At 36.1% G+C, this 16,834-nt stretch overlaps 2 protein-coding genes across 2 annotated transcripts in view; one reads left to right on the forward strand and one right to left on the reverse strand.

Annotated features, from left to right (window-relative positions):
• LOC132107047 (ectonucleotide pyrophosphatase/phosphodiesterase family member 1-like) overlaps positions 1-2,081 on the reverse strand; it is a 37,550-nt gene extending 35,469 nt beyond the window's left edge. The window contains exon 1 of the mRNA XM_059513189.1: positions 1,749-2,081. Coding sequence (XP_059369172.1) covers positions 1,749-1,877 — 129 coding nt within the window. The 5' untranslated portion in view covers positions 1,878-2,081. The remainder of the gene's footprint in view (positions 1-1,748) is intronic.
• Positions 2,082-3,924: 1,843 nt separating this feature from the next.
• kcnk3a (potassium channel, subfamily K, member 3a) lies at positions 3,925-15,166 on the forward strand. The gene is made up of 2 exons (XM_059513191.1): positions 3,925-4,444; positions 13,507-15,166. Exons 1-2 carry the CDS (start codon positions 4,009-4,011, stop codon positions 14,394-14,396), a joined length of 1,326 nt encoding a protein of 441 aa, XP_059369174.1. The 5' UTR covers positions 3,925-4,008; the 3' UTR covers positions 14,397-15,166.
• Positions 15,167-16,834: the final 1,668 nt, after the last annotated feature.

The raw sequence follows: 16,834 nt of genomic DNA on the forward strand, positions 1-16,834 counted from the left end.
TCACTTTTGGTTGATTTAATGTGTCCAGGCTGAATAAAGGTTTTATAAATAAATACATAAATAACTTTTTAGTGGTGCTGTATCTTTAAAAACACTGACTATTGAACCAGCGGGAATGGTACATACACTTTTCATTCCCTCTAAGCTTTAAAGTGAATTGTTGAGTTTAAAGAAAGGGCTGCTGAAATATGAGATCAGACGCTAGCATGTAGCTTTGTTGAATTTAGAACGTCATACTAAATCAAAATCGGATGTTTTCTTTTTAGCATTTTGAAAACAGTTTTCCTCTTAGATGATTTTTCTAAATAATGATTAATATTTGTGCCTGCTGGTGACTGAGTCTATTTGCTTAAAGTGACAGTTCACCCAAAAATAAAAAGTTCTGTCATCATTACTCACCCTCAAGCTGTTGACCACAAATTAAAATATATTTTGAAGAATGTGGGTAACCAAATAGTATCTGGTTCCTATTGTGCTCAGCAGAAGAGAGAAACTCACACAGGTTCACAAGAACTTGAGGCTGAGTAAACAATGACCGAATTTTCATTGTTTGGAGAACTATTCCTTTAAATGGGTGAAGGAGGTATTTGAGCACTAACATTGTTTAGAAAGAAATTAACCTAAAGGTATCAACATTAAGCCACACATTTGCACTTGTTTATGAAACATCAAAACAATGGATTAGTGTTCTCGACTAGCTCAATCTCAAAGAGACATTGTAACTACATTACACAATCAGAGACACTGTATGCTGGCTTCTGGAAGTAATGACCAGCATTTCCACTGAAGCGCCATTGCAGCCAGTTACTTCTTTTCCCAGCTTTGCTTTTTGGCATTCTCAAGCTTTTCACATTTCCATGACTTTTCTTGGCCTGCATATCACATTTGTTTCCAGCTTTTCATTGATTGTGGGAATCCTGATGAAACTTTATGCCAATATGAGCAAAATCTCTAAAACAGCCTCTAAATGGTCAAATAGAATCTACAAAAACAAAGAAAGGTGAAAAAAAAACAGGGAAAAAAATTGTTGCACGAGTATATTTGTAGCAATACCCAACAATACATTATATGGGTCAAAATGATACATTTGACTTTTATGTCAAGAATCTGGATATGTAAATATATCAAATGTAATATGCATTGCTATGGACTTAATTTGGACAATTTTAAAAGTGATTTTCTCAATATTTGCACCAACAGATTCCAGATTTTCAAATAGTTGCATCTCGACCAAATATTGTACAAACGTAACAAACCACACATCAATAGAAAGCTCAATTATTTTCAGTGCTTAGATGATGAAAAAATTATTTAAAAAAAAATAAAAATAAAAAATAAATAAATAAATATATATATATATATATATATATATATATATATATATATATATATATATATATATATATATTTATATATTTATATATATATATATATATAATTCTCCTGAAAGTATACAAATACAAAAATTGCCTTTTTTTTCTTCTTGTTTTGATTCTTGTCACTTGAGCCTAAATATCTCACTTTATTATATCCATGTGCAGGCTATACTGTACTAAGTTGTATCATACACTGGCCTATATGGAAATATACTGTATGTCAACTTACTTGAAATTAATACAAGTAACATAATTACACAAACAATTAAGATTAAAGGTTTAATGAGTAGCACTCTCATGGGTTGCTTGATTAACCAAGTTTCAGAAACCTGATGTTATTTCCCCCATAGTGTCCCAGGAGTCTTCGCTTACCGCACAGAGGATTTTCAAGTATCTTGACTTTGTTTTGGTGGCGCTTTGTGTCCGTTTGGACCGCTGTGGTGTCCCCAGAAGGTTGGCGGCGTGCTCGCTCATGTGTTCATCACGCTTGGCTGAGTCCATTATTGATCACGCGCGCGCTCAGTGTGCGTTGCACAGGTTTGTTTAGCAGGGACTCATTTCAAACTTAGTTCTCTAGTGACTTTGTAGCTCGCGCGGTAAAGGACCGCCCAGCTGCAGTCTAGTCATCCAAAGGTAACATGAGCAGCAGCTCATGCCCTGCCTCGGTGTAATTATATTTCACCTCGAGAAAGGCCAGTCTACTGAGGCGAAGAATGGTTGCATTGAAATTACCTTTGTAATCTGATGTAGGCTATATCATACGTGTCCGTGTTTGGAATAACATCTTTGACTGATTTATAAAAGCTCTTCTCACATTATGGACCTTTTCAGAAAAAAAGCACACAAAAAAACAAACAAACAAAAAAAATCCTTTAGATGTACACCACTTTGTCTCAGTGTTTTTTACTGATCTGGGGAGGAAAACATTTGTTTGGATATGTCAGTTTGCATGTTGAAGTAGGCTGCACGTTAAAGTGTGGTATTCTCTCTAATGTGAATGCTAATAGCTTACTGGTTTGGAATTGTGTTGGTTGTAATTTGCAAGGCAAAACAGCTACAGGAATTTGCACGCGCCTGTGTAATATGCCGCAACATCAAGGCTCAAGCCTTTAAATAATATTGAATGCATTCTGTCAGATTCCACATGAACTAGTGCATTTCGTTACGATGGCCTCAATATGTATCTGCTTTATTGCAAGTTATGGATATATTGCGCCCTCTCGTGGTCAGTCAACGCATGTACACTGCATCATTGATCTGATATTCAACAGCACGATCTGCAGGTAAAAGAGGAAAAGAAGGGAAGTCGGCTGATCCATTCAGCCATCAGATCTACATCACTACCTGCATTTAACTTTCTGTTATTATTATATATGGCATCACTATAAGAAATGGTTTTTGAATTGCCATGTTAATATAAACCATAACATTATGAATAAAACATGTTTTTACCTTTTAGCAGTTATGGCTGTATTTTACAGTTGATTATGGTGAAATATCAGTGATATCTTTTGTCACTGGCTGATAGGCTGATTATCTGAGCTGACAGTATCACATTCCTACTTCGTTTAGTCTCTCTTACCGCATCCTTCAGGAAGCGGAGGGAATCTAATCAGAATGAACAATACACAGAGGGGTCATTACATTAAGCTCAATTATTAATCAACATCAATGGAATTTTTTTGTAAAGCATTGTATTTTTTATTTTATTTATTTATTTATTTTTGATAAGGGTGAGTTGTGCAAAAGTAGGACAGTTTTGGTAGATTTGACAAAATTTCATTTAATAATGTGATGTGGACATTTGAGCATAGTATATGTAGATACTTGAATAATTTATTTATAATGTGTGTATACACACACACACACACACACACACACACACATAGGCTATATGCACATTTATATTTAACAGAAATATGTTATGTTTAGGCTATATATTACATAGGCTATATTTATATAATATAAATTACATGAATATAAACATATACATATATTTCCAAAATATATACTGTATAGTACAGTATATGTGTGCATTTAGGCTATATCCTACATAATAAACATACACAGCAAATAGGGTATGCAAAAACGTTTATTTTGGATGCGATTAATCGTTTGATAGCACTAATAATAATAATGTAAACATAAACTTCTATTTTGAATCAATTAATCGCGATTGATCGTTTCGCAGTCCTAAAAGCTTCACTGAAAAAAAATATCTTAAAATGGTAACTTAACTTAATAAAAAAAATTAATCTAACTGCGTTTATTCAAGTCAAAAACACTGTTTGCCTTCACTAAACCAACTTTCACTTCATCTGACATGTTATTACTAAGAAATGTCTTGTGATGAAATAATATTTATTTTTGCATTTGATCATTCAGTCACCGAAGAATTCAATTCTCTAAACGTTTTAGAATAAAGTTTCCACGCGGTGGTGGATTTTTAACGCACTCGTCAGTTAGCTGTTGAAGCTTGATCATCTCCAGTATGATGATGTCATGCAAATGTATTTATGAGCCATGATTAATCTGATTTGTCCCACTTTTCCCGATGTTGCTGAACCCAGCCTATTTAAAACATTCGTGTTATTGTCGCTCCGTCTGTAAATGAGCGGTCAGTTCTGTACCAATGGGAGGTTATGAGGATGAAACACGGCTGAGATGTGTTGACTCGACAGGCACATGTGCACCCGTGGTGCTGAAGGAACAGCTCAGTGAGCCCCGTCGCAATGAAACAGTCCTCAGTCCTCAAAGTTTGCGGCTCGCTTCATTCGCTCTGACCATGAAGAGACAGAACATCAGGACCCTCGTGTTAATCACCTGCACTTTCACTTATCTGCTCGTCGGAGCGGCTGTTTTTGACGCTTTAGAGTCCAAGATGGAGATCACCCAAAAGAAGGTCCTGGACGATCGGAAGCGAGAGCTGATGGACAAGTACAACCTGAGCAAAGGGAATTTCGACGAGCTGGAGCGGGTCGTGCTGCAGCTGAAGCCGCACAAGGCTGGGGTCCAGTGGAGGTTCGCCGGCTCCTTTTACTTCGCCATCACGGTCATCACCACCATAGGTATGTCAGACATCCAGATCTCGAGTCCGGCAACTTGTTTTTCACGAAACTTTTTGATTGCCATGGAGCTCCTTATACAAGACTGTCCGAATATGATTATAATAAATCATAAATGAGTTCTTGGTCGCCCATGCTGTAGGCTACACTAATCTGCGTGTGCGTATTTATGTCAATTTCATCAGCGTATTTGAGACTTTTAAGGTAGGCATGTAATAATAAAGCACATCGCATGTAGGCATCTTTTGTTATTTGGAACGCTGGATTAAATTGTATGTAAATAAAATAAAATGTAAATAAATTTATTCTTTCGACGAGCCTTGTAAGTCGTTTTGGGAGCATTTAAATAACCGACCCTGTTAGAAAACCCAGTTTAAGATGGTAGACGTGTTTGTAACATACTAACTTATTTCTAGCTGGTCATTAGCTGGGTCAGACTGCCTGTTAGTTGCTCTAAATTGGTCATTAGATGGTCTAGAGTGGCAGTTAACTGGCCCAGTCAAGACATTAGTTGGTCGACCATTGTGGACCAGCAATAAATCATCTACAATCTGCTCATACTAACTTAATGGGCTGCAGTGATTTTTAGGTTGCTGGTCAAACAAAGGAGCGTCTTAAAGACCAGCCAGAACACGTCCTTGTATCATACTTTGTCCAAAACACTGTGGCCGGCTCAAACTGGATTGTCCAGCAGTGACACTGATAGCTTGTGAACTTACACAACCTTCAGGAAAAGTCAGACTTCCTCGAGATGTTGAGACATCTGTGACCTTATTTGGTTTAGCTTGGCAGTGTACTACATCCGTGACACTGGATGGCTCTCGAAGAATCAGACTCTTAGCCGACAGAACAAGGTTGTATGAGGTCTTTTAATTCATCCTAAGACCATCAGACCATGTTCAGTGACCAGCTTTCATCTGTCTGTCAATAGAAAATATGAAGTTGACATGACATGAGCACTGTCCTGCAGTGTGGCCTGCAGTAGCCTACTTAATCTAAAATTAAATTAAAAATGTATTTATTATTCTTGTATAACATTAGCGTTGCTTATTTATCGCCTTATATTAATTGAGAGACTGCATTCAATTTGTACTTTTTATACTATATGCGTTTTATAGCCTGTTGAACAAAAGGTGAAAGGTCATTATGAGTAAATGAACAGGGACCAGTTACAGCTCTTACAATGTATATACTTCCCTTTATGTGTTTATGATACATATTTTGTATTATATATAATTTGTAATTCTTAAAATCATTCTCAACTATAAAAGTATAATAAAAATGTTTTCGTTAAATGTAATATTGTCTTTGACTTTAAATATTAACATTACCCCTCACAACTTACTGTATTGAATGAGTACTTGTAGAATACTTCAAATCTTAAAAGTACATAAAAAACTTGCTTATATAGTATTAACAAAATGAAAGGCCACTTAAGTGCTTTAACAGAAACTTTCATGTTTCCTAAAACACTTATGTACACTTTTACAACGTGCAATTTGTAAAGATGTCAAATTAACAGTTTTATCTGTTATAAAGTTATGTAATGTTTTGTTTTGCTTAAGGACTATACTTATGTTGATGTGTTGACAAACATACTTAAGCACATGTTAAGGTACATGGTTGCAGTTTTTAACAGTTTAAACTGTTTCTTAGCACATTCAGCTATAAACTTTAACCATAACAGAAACAACAGAAGTAATTATGAAAATTGCATAGATGTACTTAAATCCTATTTAAGTGGGTTAAAAGAACTCTTAAGTGAAATTAACTGCATTAATATCAATTTAAACTAGAATGCATTTGCATTAAATTGCAATTATCATGCAGTTATGTTACCTGAACACATTACATTACGAACACATAAGTCCATTCTATTAAGTCCAGTATATTATTTTCATAACAAGTACTCTTTTTTCTATACTTTTTCACAAGGGTTCCTTAGATTCAATTTGGATCATTATGTAATGGATTGTGAATCACATTAAAATCTCAACCTCATTTTAGGATTCGCAAAAACTCAACTTAATTAATTTTTCCATTGTCATGTACAGTATGCTGTTCTCCCTGTTATCAGACACATCCATGGTCAGGTCTGTTTCATGTGTCTGCTATAGATCATCTTACTGTGTACACTGAGTAATCTATTAATCTAATAATAATCTAATAATCAAATAATCTAATCTAATCATCAGTTAAGCAACCGGCCTGCCAGCACCTTATTGTCAATGCAGGACACTCTGTAAACGAAGAATTGTTTACTATATGCAGTCTGAAGTATCATCTTAGTACAATCAGCTAACCTGATCCACTAGTCCAGTGGAAGTTCCTTCTGTAATTATCAACCCACTGTTCTGTATTACCAAGCAGGACTGTAACCGGCATAGATATCGAGGAAGATGTGTTTCCCTGAATATCCAGATAAGGGTTCAATCAATACTATCTCGGAAATTTGGTTACTTCCTTCTCGTCGCCAGGCAAGGTTAGTTAGCATGGTGACCAGATCAATTGATTTAAAGATGGGAAGATTTTATGGCAAGTGACTCATCCACATATTCTATATAGCTAAAAGGATGATTTGAAAGCTTTCTTTAAAATGTATATTTATTTGAATATTATGAAAAAAAAGCTCAAAGACCATTAGCCCTCTTTAGTCACTGACTCTTAGAAATTTGTTACGTTTAGGAACTAACTTAAAGTGCCCCTATTATGGGTAATGAAAGGTTCTAATATGCATGTATTTTATCTTATTTGCTCATTGTTTCTTCCAAACCCCTCCTTTGTGTGACACTAATCTGCGGTGTTCGGTCCGATTTGTCTCATTTTCATTTCATCACGAGCCTGTAATACCTGAAAAAGCAGTGTTTGTGAGTGCAGTGCTGCTCTGTGTACAGTTTTCCCAGATAAACAGCTATTTTTCCCGCTCCAAAAGCAGCACCTAGTGGCAAAGAATGGATTTGCATTCCATTAGCACCGGTAGAGAAATAATTCTGCCGCTGTGTCTGTTCATACTGAACTTTCCAGTTAAGGTTGGTTCAAGATGATCATCTATTTAATTCTTTATCACAGATTCTGCAAGGGGTTTCCAAATTTTTGCATGCCTCTGTACTTTTCTGTCATTAGCATGATAATAGAATACTGGTTTGGTTGTTAAGCCAGAAAATACTTAATCTAATATTATTAATATCAAAATAAGTATGTGAACTCAGATGTCTGTAGCTACACACACTCAATTTCATGCAGCATTGCGTTTCGAAATGTGCTAGCTAAACAGGCATAGGCTACTACATTGTAGTAGCAGTATGCTAAGCTATTAGCAGTTAGCCTCAGTTTATAACTTTGGTTATGTGCTATTAGCCAATGTGTTATACAAATTCTACAATGCAGCCGAACTGAAAAAAACATGCCTGTGGCGACATTTATGCAAAATTATATTATGTTGCTTACTTGCATGTTTCGTGTCAATTTCAAAGTGAATTGTCCAATGAGTGGTGTGTTAAATTTCCTCCAAAAGAGATGAATTTGGCAATTTGTTTTTACGTTGGTTATTGTAAATGAATGAAATGTCCAGTCCCTGGCGCAACTGGCCTACCCTAAACCAAAATAATAGTGATACTGAAATAAAAACGCATTTGCTCAAGCAAAAATGCCACCTTTGATCTCTTTTATCGTAATTCATGTTTTGCTGGACTCAAGCTCTCAGAAGTGCATTGCTTTACCAGGTGAGCCAATGAGCAAGTTTACTAAGCCATACATATGGAGCTGGTTATGTCATCCAAACATCAAAAACAGTATCAGTTTACAAATCATACACTATGGTAAAAGTGTTATGAGGCCATAACATGGTATTGTGCGAAGTACCATGTGAAAATAAGTGTTTATTAATTAATAATCTGACCCTGTAATCATAATTTGTATAAAAGGAAAACTGCCAGTAGTGTTGATTTCATCTGGTAACTGTAGTGAATTACGTAGCCTATGCGTTTTTTTTTTTGCGTGAAAATGTTAGGTAGAGGCATTTTTTCCCCAATGATCCTCTTATTAAATTGTATTGTATTATTATATGTAACACAAATTATTTTTTTGGCATAACATAGTTTAGGCGACATATCATAAGCCCATTTTGTAGGACTCGGTTTGCCTTCAAACTTCTTTCAGTCAATTGAATCGCTTCAATTCAATAAGTAGATCCATCTGCATTCTGTCAAGTTATGCACCACTGTTTTTGAACACAAGAGTGCATTTTTTGGTGAACCCGAAATCAACCTAATTATACAGAGCTTTCATAAGGCAGCCCACCAATTAGTCAATTCTGAAATATGCAGCTGAATGATAATACTGTTTTACACTTAACTAGTATATTCTAACACTAGAATAATGTGCTCCCTAGACCTTTTTGAATGTTGATGTGAAAGATGTGGGATCAATACAGTTCCAGGGTCCGGCGACAGGACAGCGGGACACGAGCACCTCTTCTGCCCTCCTCCGCGGGGAAGGAGTGTTTTGAATGGAAAGAATGTGAACTGAAAAAACAAATAGCCTCCTGGCCAGCAGAGCAGCAGGTCATACATCAGTCGGAATCTGTGGCTTTTTGCACTGTACACATTTCGGACGACTTTTCACACAGAGAATCTGTTGATCAGCTTGACAGCTCTAGTGTCCCAGTTGATGTTTCAAAAGGACAATGAAGGTGCTATTAAGGCCTTGTATTTGCAGCATTATTATTCTCATTTTTTTATGTGCCACTTTACCCAAAGCATATTTACAGTCCACCAGCCAGCTGGATAGATCATTTTATGACACCCATGGTGCAAAGATACACTAATAAAGGAAGTTTATTACAGCATTACAGCATGCAATGCACTGCATATCCTGTCCTAAAACTAACAAAAAAATCATTATTTCCTGATATTATGCACAAAATCCGGTGTTTAAACGGCAAGATATTTTTTTTACAACTAATTTAGTTTTACCTACAGTCAAATCCATCAATATATTCATCCAAAATTGTTTGTATTATGCCGTTGTCCCACAGAGCTCACAGAAGGCACAATATTTGAATACTGTTGGCCTACACACAAAATCAATAAAAATGTTATGCATAAATATTAATGCTATATATATAACTATATTAATTATACTACATACTACTATATATAAATTATTTAAAATAATAATAATGCTAATTGATATCCATTGCAATTTAAAAGGCACTTGTTGCTAGTTTGAATGGTCTACTTGATATCTGAGAAAGATTTCTTTAAGATCATGGCTTGGGTTTCTTTATTTTTTAATAAAATAAATTCAGTGTAGGAAAAGAACATGAATTAGACAAGTTGGAAGACAAAGTATGAAGCAAAATACATTTTTACATAATATATACAAAATATATTAAAGTAGAAAACGTATTTTAATTTATAATAATATTTCACAATATAACCGTATTTGCTGTGTTTTTGTAATAAAAAAATGCAGCCTTGGTTAACATAAGAGCCTCGTATTTATGTAAATGTATCTAAAAATAATATGTATTATTTAAAAAATGTAGTAATATACTATATCAAAGAGGGGAATCTGACATTTATTATCAAGTAACCAAATGCTGTCTTGCATAAAAGAGAAAACCAAATAGCATTATATAATCACATGACTGCAGCACTGGTTAGCCTTCTCGATTTTCAAGAAGATGTTAAAGATTAAAAGTGACAGCAGCAGGACATCTGACCCAAAACACTGCTACAGTTACACATAGCCTACTAAACACAACGGCCCAGCACGTGTACACACACAAATATAATAGGATGTAAGGCCATAGGATAATCTGATTATTAATCATTAATCCTCGACATAGGACTGGTGAGCTGGCAGTGATGTAATTCTAATAAAGGTGGATGCATCCCAGATCAGCCTTTGATCTGCATTTAACAAACACATGCAAACACCACACATACTTAGGTACATATATATTACATTTTGTCCCTTATATTCATCACTCCTTATACTTGTCCCTTAATATGGTTTATATTGTAATTTAACCAATGGTAAACATCTTTAATCCTTAATTTTTTACACCATCCCTTCCCCCAGCACTCTCACACCTTCTCTAAATATTTAATCCCCAGCCCCTTTATAATATGCGTTCACCTGCTGAATGGATTTGCAGAGACTGCAGCACATTTGATAATAATAATTCAGAAAAACAGAGTTATTTTAGGAGATGTAAGCTGAATGGATGGAGAGAAGCAGAGACATGAGAATGAGCTCTAAACAGCAGCCTGTACGTACAGATGGCTCGACTGAGCCGCTTTAAAAAAAATCATTCATGCTTTTTCTATAATAAGAGCAACTGGACTCCATCAAAGTTCAATGCAAAAACAATTACAGATGAACAAGCTTCAAGATCAATCTCAATGAAAAGATTATGAACAGGTGCAGGGATAGTAAGGATATTGTTGAATTTACATAGCCCTTTCATCCTAAACGTTAATATTTTAGCAAACAAGATTTCGAATGTGAACACTGGATTCCTATCGAAAAGTTCACGCATATCCTTTAAAGCAATAGATCACACACACACACAAAAAAACGTCCATGTAGATGAGTTTGTGTCTTCATCTGAACAGATTTGGAAACGTTTCAAAATTTCACCATTAGAGTGAATGGGTGCCATCAGAATGAGAGTCCGAACAGCTGATAAAGGCATCACACAAGTAATCCAAACCACTCCAGCCCATCAAATAAAAACACAAACATCTTTAACTACTAATATATTAAAGGTCCCATTTTTCGTGCTTTTTTGAAGCTTTGATTGTGTTTACAGAGTGCAATATAACATGTGTTCATGTTTCGTGTGTAAAAACACACAGTATTTCACACAATTCACCTATCTGTATACTGCTGTTTTCACTGTCATAAAAATGGGCTGATGACTTCCTTGTTCTATAAAGTCCCTCCTTCAGAAACACATAACGAGTTCTGATCGTGCCAGCGGTTCCTGTGTTGTGATTCGACAGCAGCTGAGTGCGCGCTGCCCTCCAGGAAACGTGATTGGGCTAGTTTTGAGAAGCAAGTGGGCAGGAGCATGTGCTGGAGATGTACTTATAATCACAGGAGCTTTTTTACTGACGAGATGCACATGAAAATCGCATTTGATTTTTTTGCACAGCCCTACCATCTAGTTAACAAAGCTAACCAGCATTGCCCTTTGTGTAATAAGTTACAGAAACTGTTAAACGCACCAACTTAAATATTAAAATACACTTCCATAAACAACTCCTTCTCCAGACAAAGAGGGAACTGCTCCATCTTTCAAGAATAATCTTTGTGCGAATCCGGCATTAAACTGATTGAGATTGTGGAACCTGTCCTCAGCAAAATGTGCTGCACATAGTTTTACATTTGGATTATAATTTTCAGGAACCGAGTTAAACATAAATTCTAACCATTAATCTCCAAGTACAGCGTCCCTGGGAAGCCCAAACAAAGGTGATGAAAATAACAGCGTTTCGACGACATGGCGACAAACACAAACGCAGCTCTTCCTTCTTCTCCGTCGGAGCGCAACAAGACCACGCCCCCTTTTTTGTGTATTCCTGTGGGCGGAGGTTAGTCAAAAAACTGTTTTAGTGACATGATTACTGCAGGAAGTAGAGGGATGTAGTCCAAACGGGTCGTTCGTTGTAGGCAAATTCTGTTAAATAAAATATCTCGCTTGGCATTGAACTTTGAGCTTTATAATTTTACAGATATTATTTATATTCTAACAACAACATTACACACTAACTAAAGTTTAAAATATGGGATCACGAAGAACGGGACCTTTAAGTATTTAACCTGTTTAAGAATATATATATATATGGACAACCTCCCTTTCTTTCCTATTGTACCATTTCTTGCTTGTATTAGAGATTAAGCATATTTTGTCACAGTTATTGTGTACTAACAGGTTAAATGAGCTTGTCACTCTGGTAATTCCTTAAAGAAACATTTCAGGCCTAGCATGGTTTACTCTTGGACCATGTTCCTAGATCAACATCCATTGATGTTTGATTTATGTGTCACATGGTGTGCATCTTCAGTTAAAGTATAATATTTGTACTTGCAGCCTTAATATGCACATTGTTATGAAAATGGGATGGTTAAGCTTGTGTATTAAGGTTTTAATCCTTTGTGTTCACCATTGTGTTCATGAGCAACACACTACATTTAAGGCTACAATCCACTAAAAATGTAACCTCTGATTCTTCTACAGAAGAGCTGCTTCACAGTGGAAGTGGAATTGTTTTATGCTTTGAAAGAATCTGTATTGTATAAATTCCACCAAAGGACATTCTACTATAAGTAACTTTGCAAGTACAACTTATTCTACTAATCCTAACCCTAACTTTAAACTAGCAATCAACCAATACTCCACTAATAATGAGAGTAAGTTGTTGTGTAGTTGCAAAGTTACTTATAGTCATCAGAATGTCTGAAGGGACCAAACTTAGCCATTAAAGTGATTTCTGAGAAAGGTTGTTGATGTTTGAGATCACCAAAACAAATGGTTTTTGATGCACCAGTCATCATGTTCTGTTCCCAAATATTTATTTGTTCTTTTTATTTGTATTTTTTTACTAGCAAACTGGTCGATTATGATACCGGTTGCTGTTTTTTTTTATTTTTAAGCAAATTTATTTATTGTTAATTTGCTCTAAGTAGCTAAAATAGCCATATCTAACAAAAAATATCTAGCCATTTAAATTTAGCGACAACCACTGCATTTTAATTACGATACAAACAAACATGCTGCACATGTAGCATGAGCAACTGTTTTCTTTTTTTAATTAGCGTTGAATTATTATTTTTTTAATTTAACGTCCTGTATAAAGACTTTGTAATATTACCACACAAATTATATTTCTGGAGTGTAGTTTGTGTACAGTTCCAGAACAGTTATCAGGCAAAATGAAACTAAAACACAGCCATTTGCCGATCATGCCAGTTGACTAGTGCATCTCTACAAATTATGAGATTGATTATTGACAACCCTAAAAATAACGAGTTACGTCCATTATATTTTCCAGGATATGGCCATGCGGCCCCCAGCACGGATGGTGGGAAGGTGTTCTGCATGTTCTACGCCCTCCTGGGGATCCCCCTCACCCTGGTGATGTTCCAGAGTCTGGGAGAACGCATTAACACCTTCGTCAAGTACCTGTTGCACCGTCTCAAAAAGTGTCTTGGCCTTCGGAACACCGAGGTCTCGATGGCCAACATGGTGTGCATTGGCTTAATATCCTGCATGAGCACCTTGTGCGTAGGAGCAGCAGCTTTCTCCCGCTATGAGGACTGGAGCTTCTTCCATGCGTATTATTACTGCTTCATAACCCTCACCACCATTGGTTTTGGGGACTATGTAGCCCTGCAGAAGGATAATGCGTTACAAACAAACCCCCAGTACGTCGCGTTTAGCTTCATGTACATCCTCACAGGACTCACGGTCATCGGCGCCTTCCTGAACCTGGTGGTTCTGCGTTTCATGACCATGAACGCCGAGGATGAACGGCGCGATGCCGAACAGCGCACATTGCTGTGCCGAAACAAGCAGAGCGGCGGAGCCGCAACCAACCACTGCATGTCTGACCCGCCGTCTTCATCCACTGCGGGCCACGGAGGAGGGTCTGGGAAAGGGTTGTGTAACGTCTACGCTGAAGTGCTGCATTTCCAGTCCATGTGCTCTTGTCTCTGGTACAAAAGCCAGGAGAAGATGCACTACTCGATTCCCATGATTATCTCTCACGATCTGTCCACTTCAGACACCTACATGGAGCACAGCGAGACCTCCGATGCCCTCCACTCCAACGGCTGTGTGTGCAGTGCCTTGCAGGAGCACTCGGCCACCAGTTCGGTGTACACGCGCCTGCTCAGCCCAGCACATTACCAAAGACTCTCCAAACGCCGCAGCTCCATCTAGAGGGCTGGAGGATGTATTGCATGTGAATCTCTTTCGCCTTACGAAACCAACCACTGTTATACTTGGGGTTGAAAAAACAAAAAACAAAAAACCGCTGCTTCTCAGCTGCTCAGATCCTCTGTCAGTCTAATATGTGTAATGTAGTGATAGACGGGGCAGGGCAGCCTGTCAGCAGGTGCTGCTTGAGGACCGGAGACCTAGCAGTGTGTAATAAAAACAGGGTAAAGCCTGTATTATTTGATGTACACTTTGAGGATTTCGAGAAAAGACAAAACTCAAACTGCTAGCTCTTCACTGAACTCAACGGTTAATAGAAACAAATGCAGGTCTTTCAAAACCAACAAGTCCTAAAGTGTCAGGCTGTTCTGGTTTTGATTTGAATAGATAGTTCTTGTGATGCAACCGTTTCTTCAGTGAATACTTTATTATCTTTGCAGGAGTTCTCATAGTAATTATATATATATATATATATATATATATATATATATATATATATATATATATATATAAACAATTATTTTATATGAGAACTTTGCTAATGATTAGTAAAGACCTTAGTCAGGGAAGAGCCATATTTAATTTCTGATGGAACAGAGTGCTGCAGTGATGACGTGCTGTATTTTTGTAGGCCAACCCGAAGCTTAGCTGGTTCCCTCAACATTTTGTCTGTCATGATAATCTTCACAAATTATCCAACTTTTATGAATTTTGAGGACTAAATACCATCACCAGAAGTAAAAAGCTAAACATAAGCTAAAAAAATAAGTGTCAGATTTCTTTATTAAAAAAAAAAAAAAGAATTCCTTGAAAGTTTGAATCGAAATAAGGGAGCTCCGCACATGGCATGCAGGAAAAAAATAGTAGGCTAAACCATGTGCACAATTTACTATTTTGTTCCCTCGATTTATAAATGGTGCGCACGATTTACTAATTCATTCTCTCGATTGGCTAAATTGTACACACGTTTTATTTATTTTTCTTGCATGTCATGTGCGGGCTCCATATGAAACAGTTTGCAAGAGTTATGAATGATTATAAACGCAACATGGTTGTGAATCAGTAACTTCTGCAGTACTTAAAGTTAAAAGATGGGCGTTCTTTATAAAGTTTGTGCTGTTTGAACTTGTTTTCATCCATGTAAAATTCAGTATGTCTCACCTGACTAAGGTCTATTCACTTTCTGTTTTCTTTAACACTCAAACTCACATTCACAATGAGTTGTATTGTTCATCTATCCACGTGTTCCCCTTTTCTGTATTTATATCCACTATTATTTTAATCCATCACCATTTTTGTCTGAATAATTATATGATTATATAGGATTATACTGTACTTGCAGTTGCACTTTAGATTACAAATATTAGCTTCAGGGCTGTAGCCATGAGTGCACAGAACAACTCTTAAGATCGACATGAAACTTTCTTAAAATACACTCCTGCTTTTATAGTGCACAATTCATAATTTTAATCCAAAGGAAGAAAATGTTTGTTTTTGTAATCTTTGATTAAAATGTATATAAATAAAAGCTTCTATAATAAAAATAATAATAATAAACAAGCCAAGCCAATTTTTCTATATTTAAACCAACAAACATTCAAATATTGTTTTAGACCAATTTGGTTGGTAATGTCTTTATAAAATCTTTGAAATAGTTATTGAGGCAATTTAATGGTGATTAATAAATGTTACAGCAATAAAAGCAATCTCTTAATAGTTCAAATGTGCTTACCCTGAGGCCATTCAAGATAAGTTTGTTTCTGAACAGAGTTAAAGAAATGTAGCATTGCATTACTTGCTCACCATTAGAGTGAATGGGTGCCGTCAGGATAAGAGTCCAAACAGCTGATAAAAACATTACAATAAACCAAAAGTTATCCATACAACTTCGGTCCATCGATTAATGTTATCTAAAACAAAAAGAAAGAAAGAAAGAAATAAAAACGGTTTCTAAAACAAATCCATCATTAAGGCACCGTGATAGATTTTTTTCGTTTGTTTTCCCTAAAGACACAACTTTTCAATTAACAAGACATTAATTGATGGACTGGAGTGGTGTGGATTACTTGTGGATTATTGTGATGTTTTTATTATCTTTTTCGACTCTTGTTCTGACGGCACCCATTCACTGCAGAGGATCCATTAGTGAGCAAGTGATGTAATGATAATTTTGTGATAATCTACATATTGGGTGGCCTGAGGGTGAATAAATTATCAAAAATTATATATATATATATATATATTTTTTTTTTTTGTCAGTACACGAAATTTGTAACCTTGTATAACTGCATTTGGTCTGAAGTTGTTGATATTTTAAAGTTGACTAAAACTGATATTTTGTTTGTTTTGCATCAGGTTTGAAGGCAAGTTTTGTATATTTAAATACATAAAGCCATATATTAAAGGGCACAAATGGCCTCCCGTAAAACTGCACTTTTAAA

The sequence above is a fragment of the Carassius carassius genome, chromosome 27 (assembly GCF_963082965.1).
Source record: "Carassius carassius chromosome 27, fCarCar2.1, whole genome shotgun sequence".
Lineage (NCBI taxonomy): Eukaryota > Metazoa > Chordata > Actinopteri > Cypriniformes > Cyprinidae > Carassius > Carassius carassius.

Excerpts from the sequence above, each read along its gene's own strand:
- kcnk3a (XM_059513191.1), top strand. The coding sequence starts at position 4,009 with ATGGGAGGTTATGAGGATGAAACACGGCTGAGATGTGTTGACTCGACA. Across the intron at positions 4,445-13,506 it reads CACGGTCATCACCACCATAG|GATATGGCCATGCGGCCCCC; the intron begins GTATGTCAGACA and ends TATATTTTCCAG.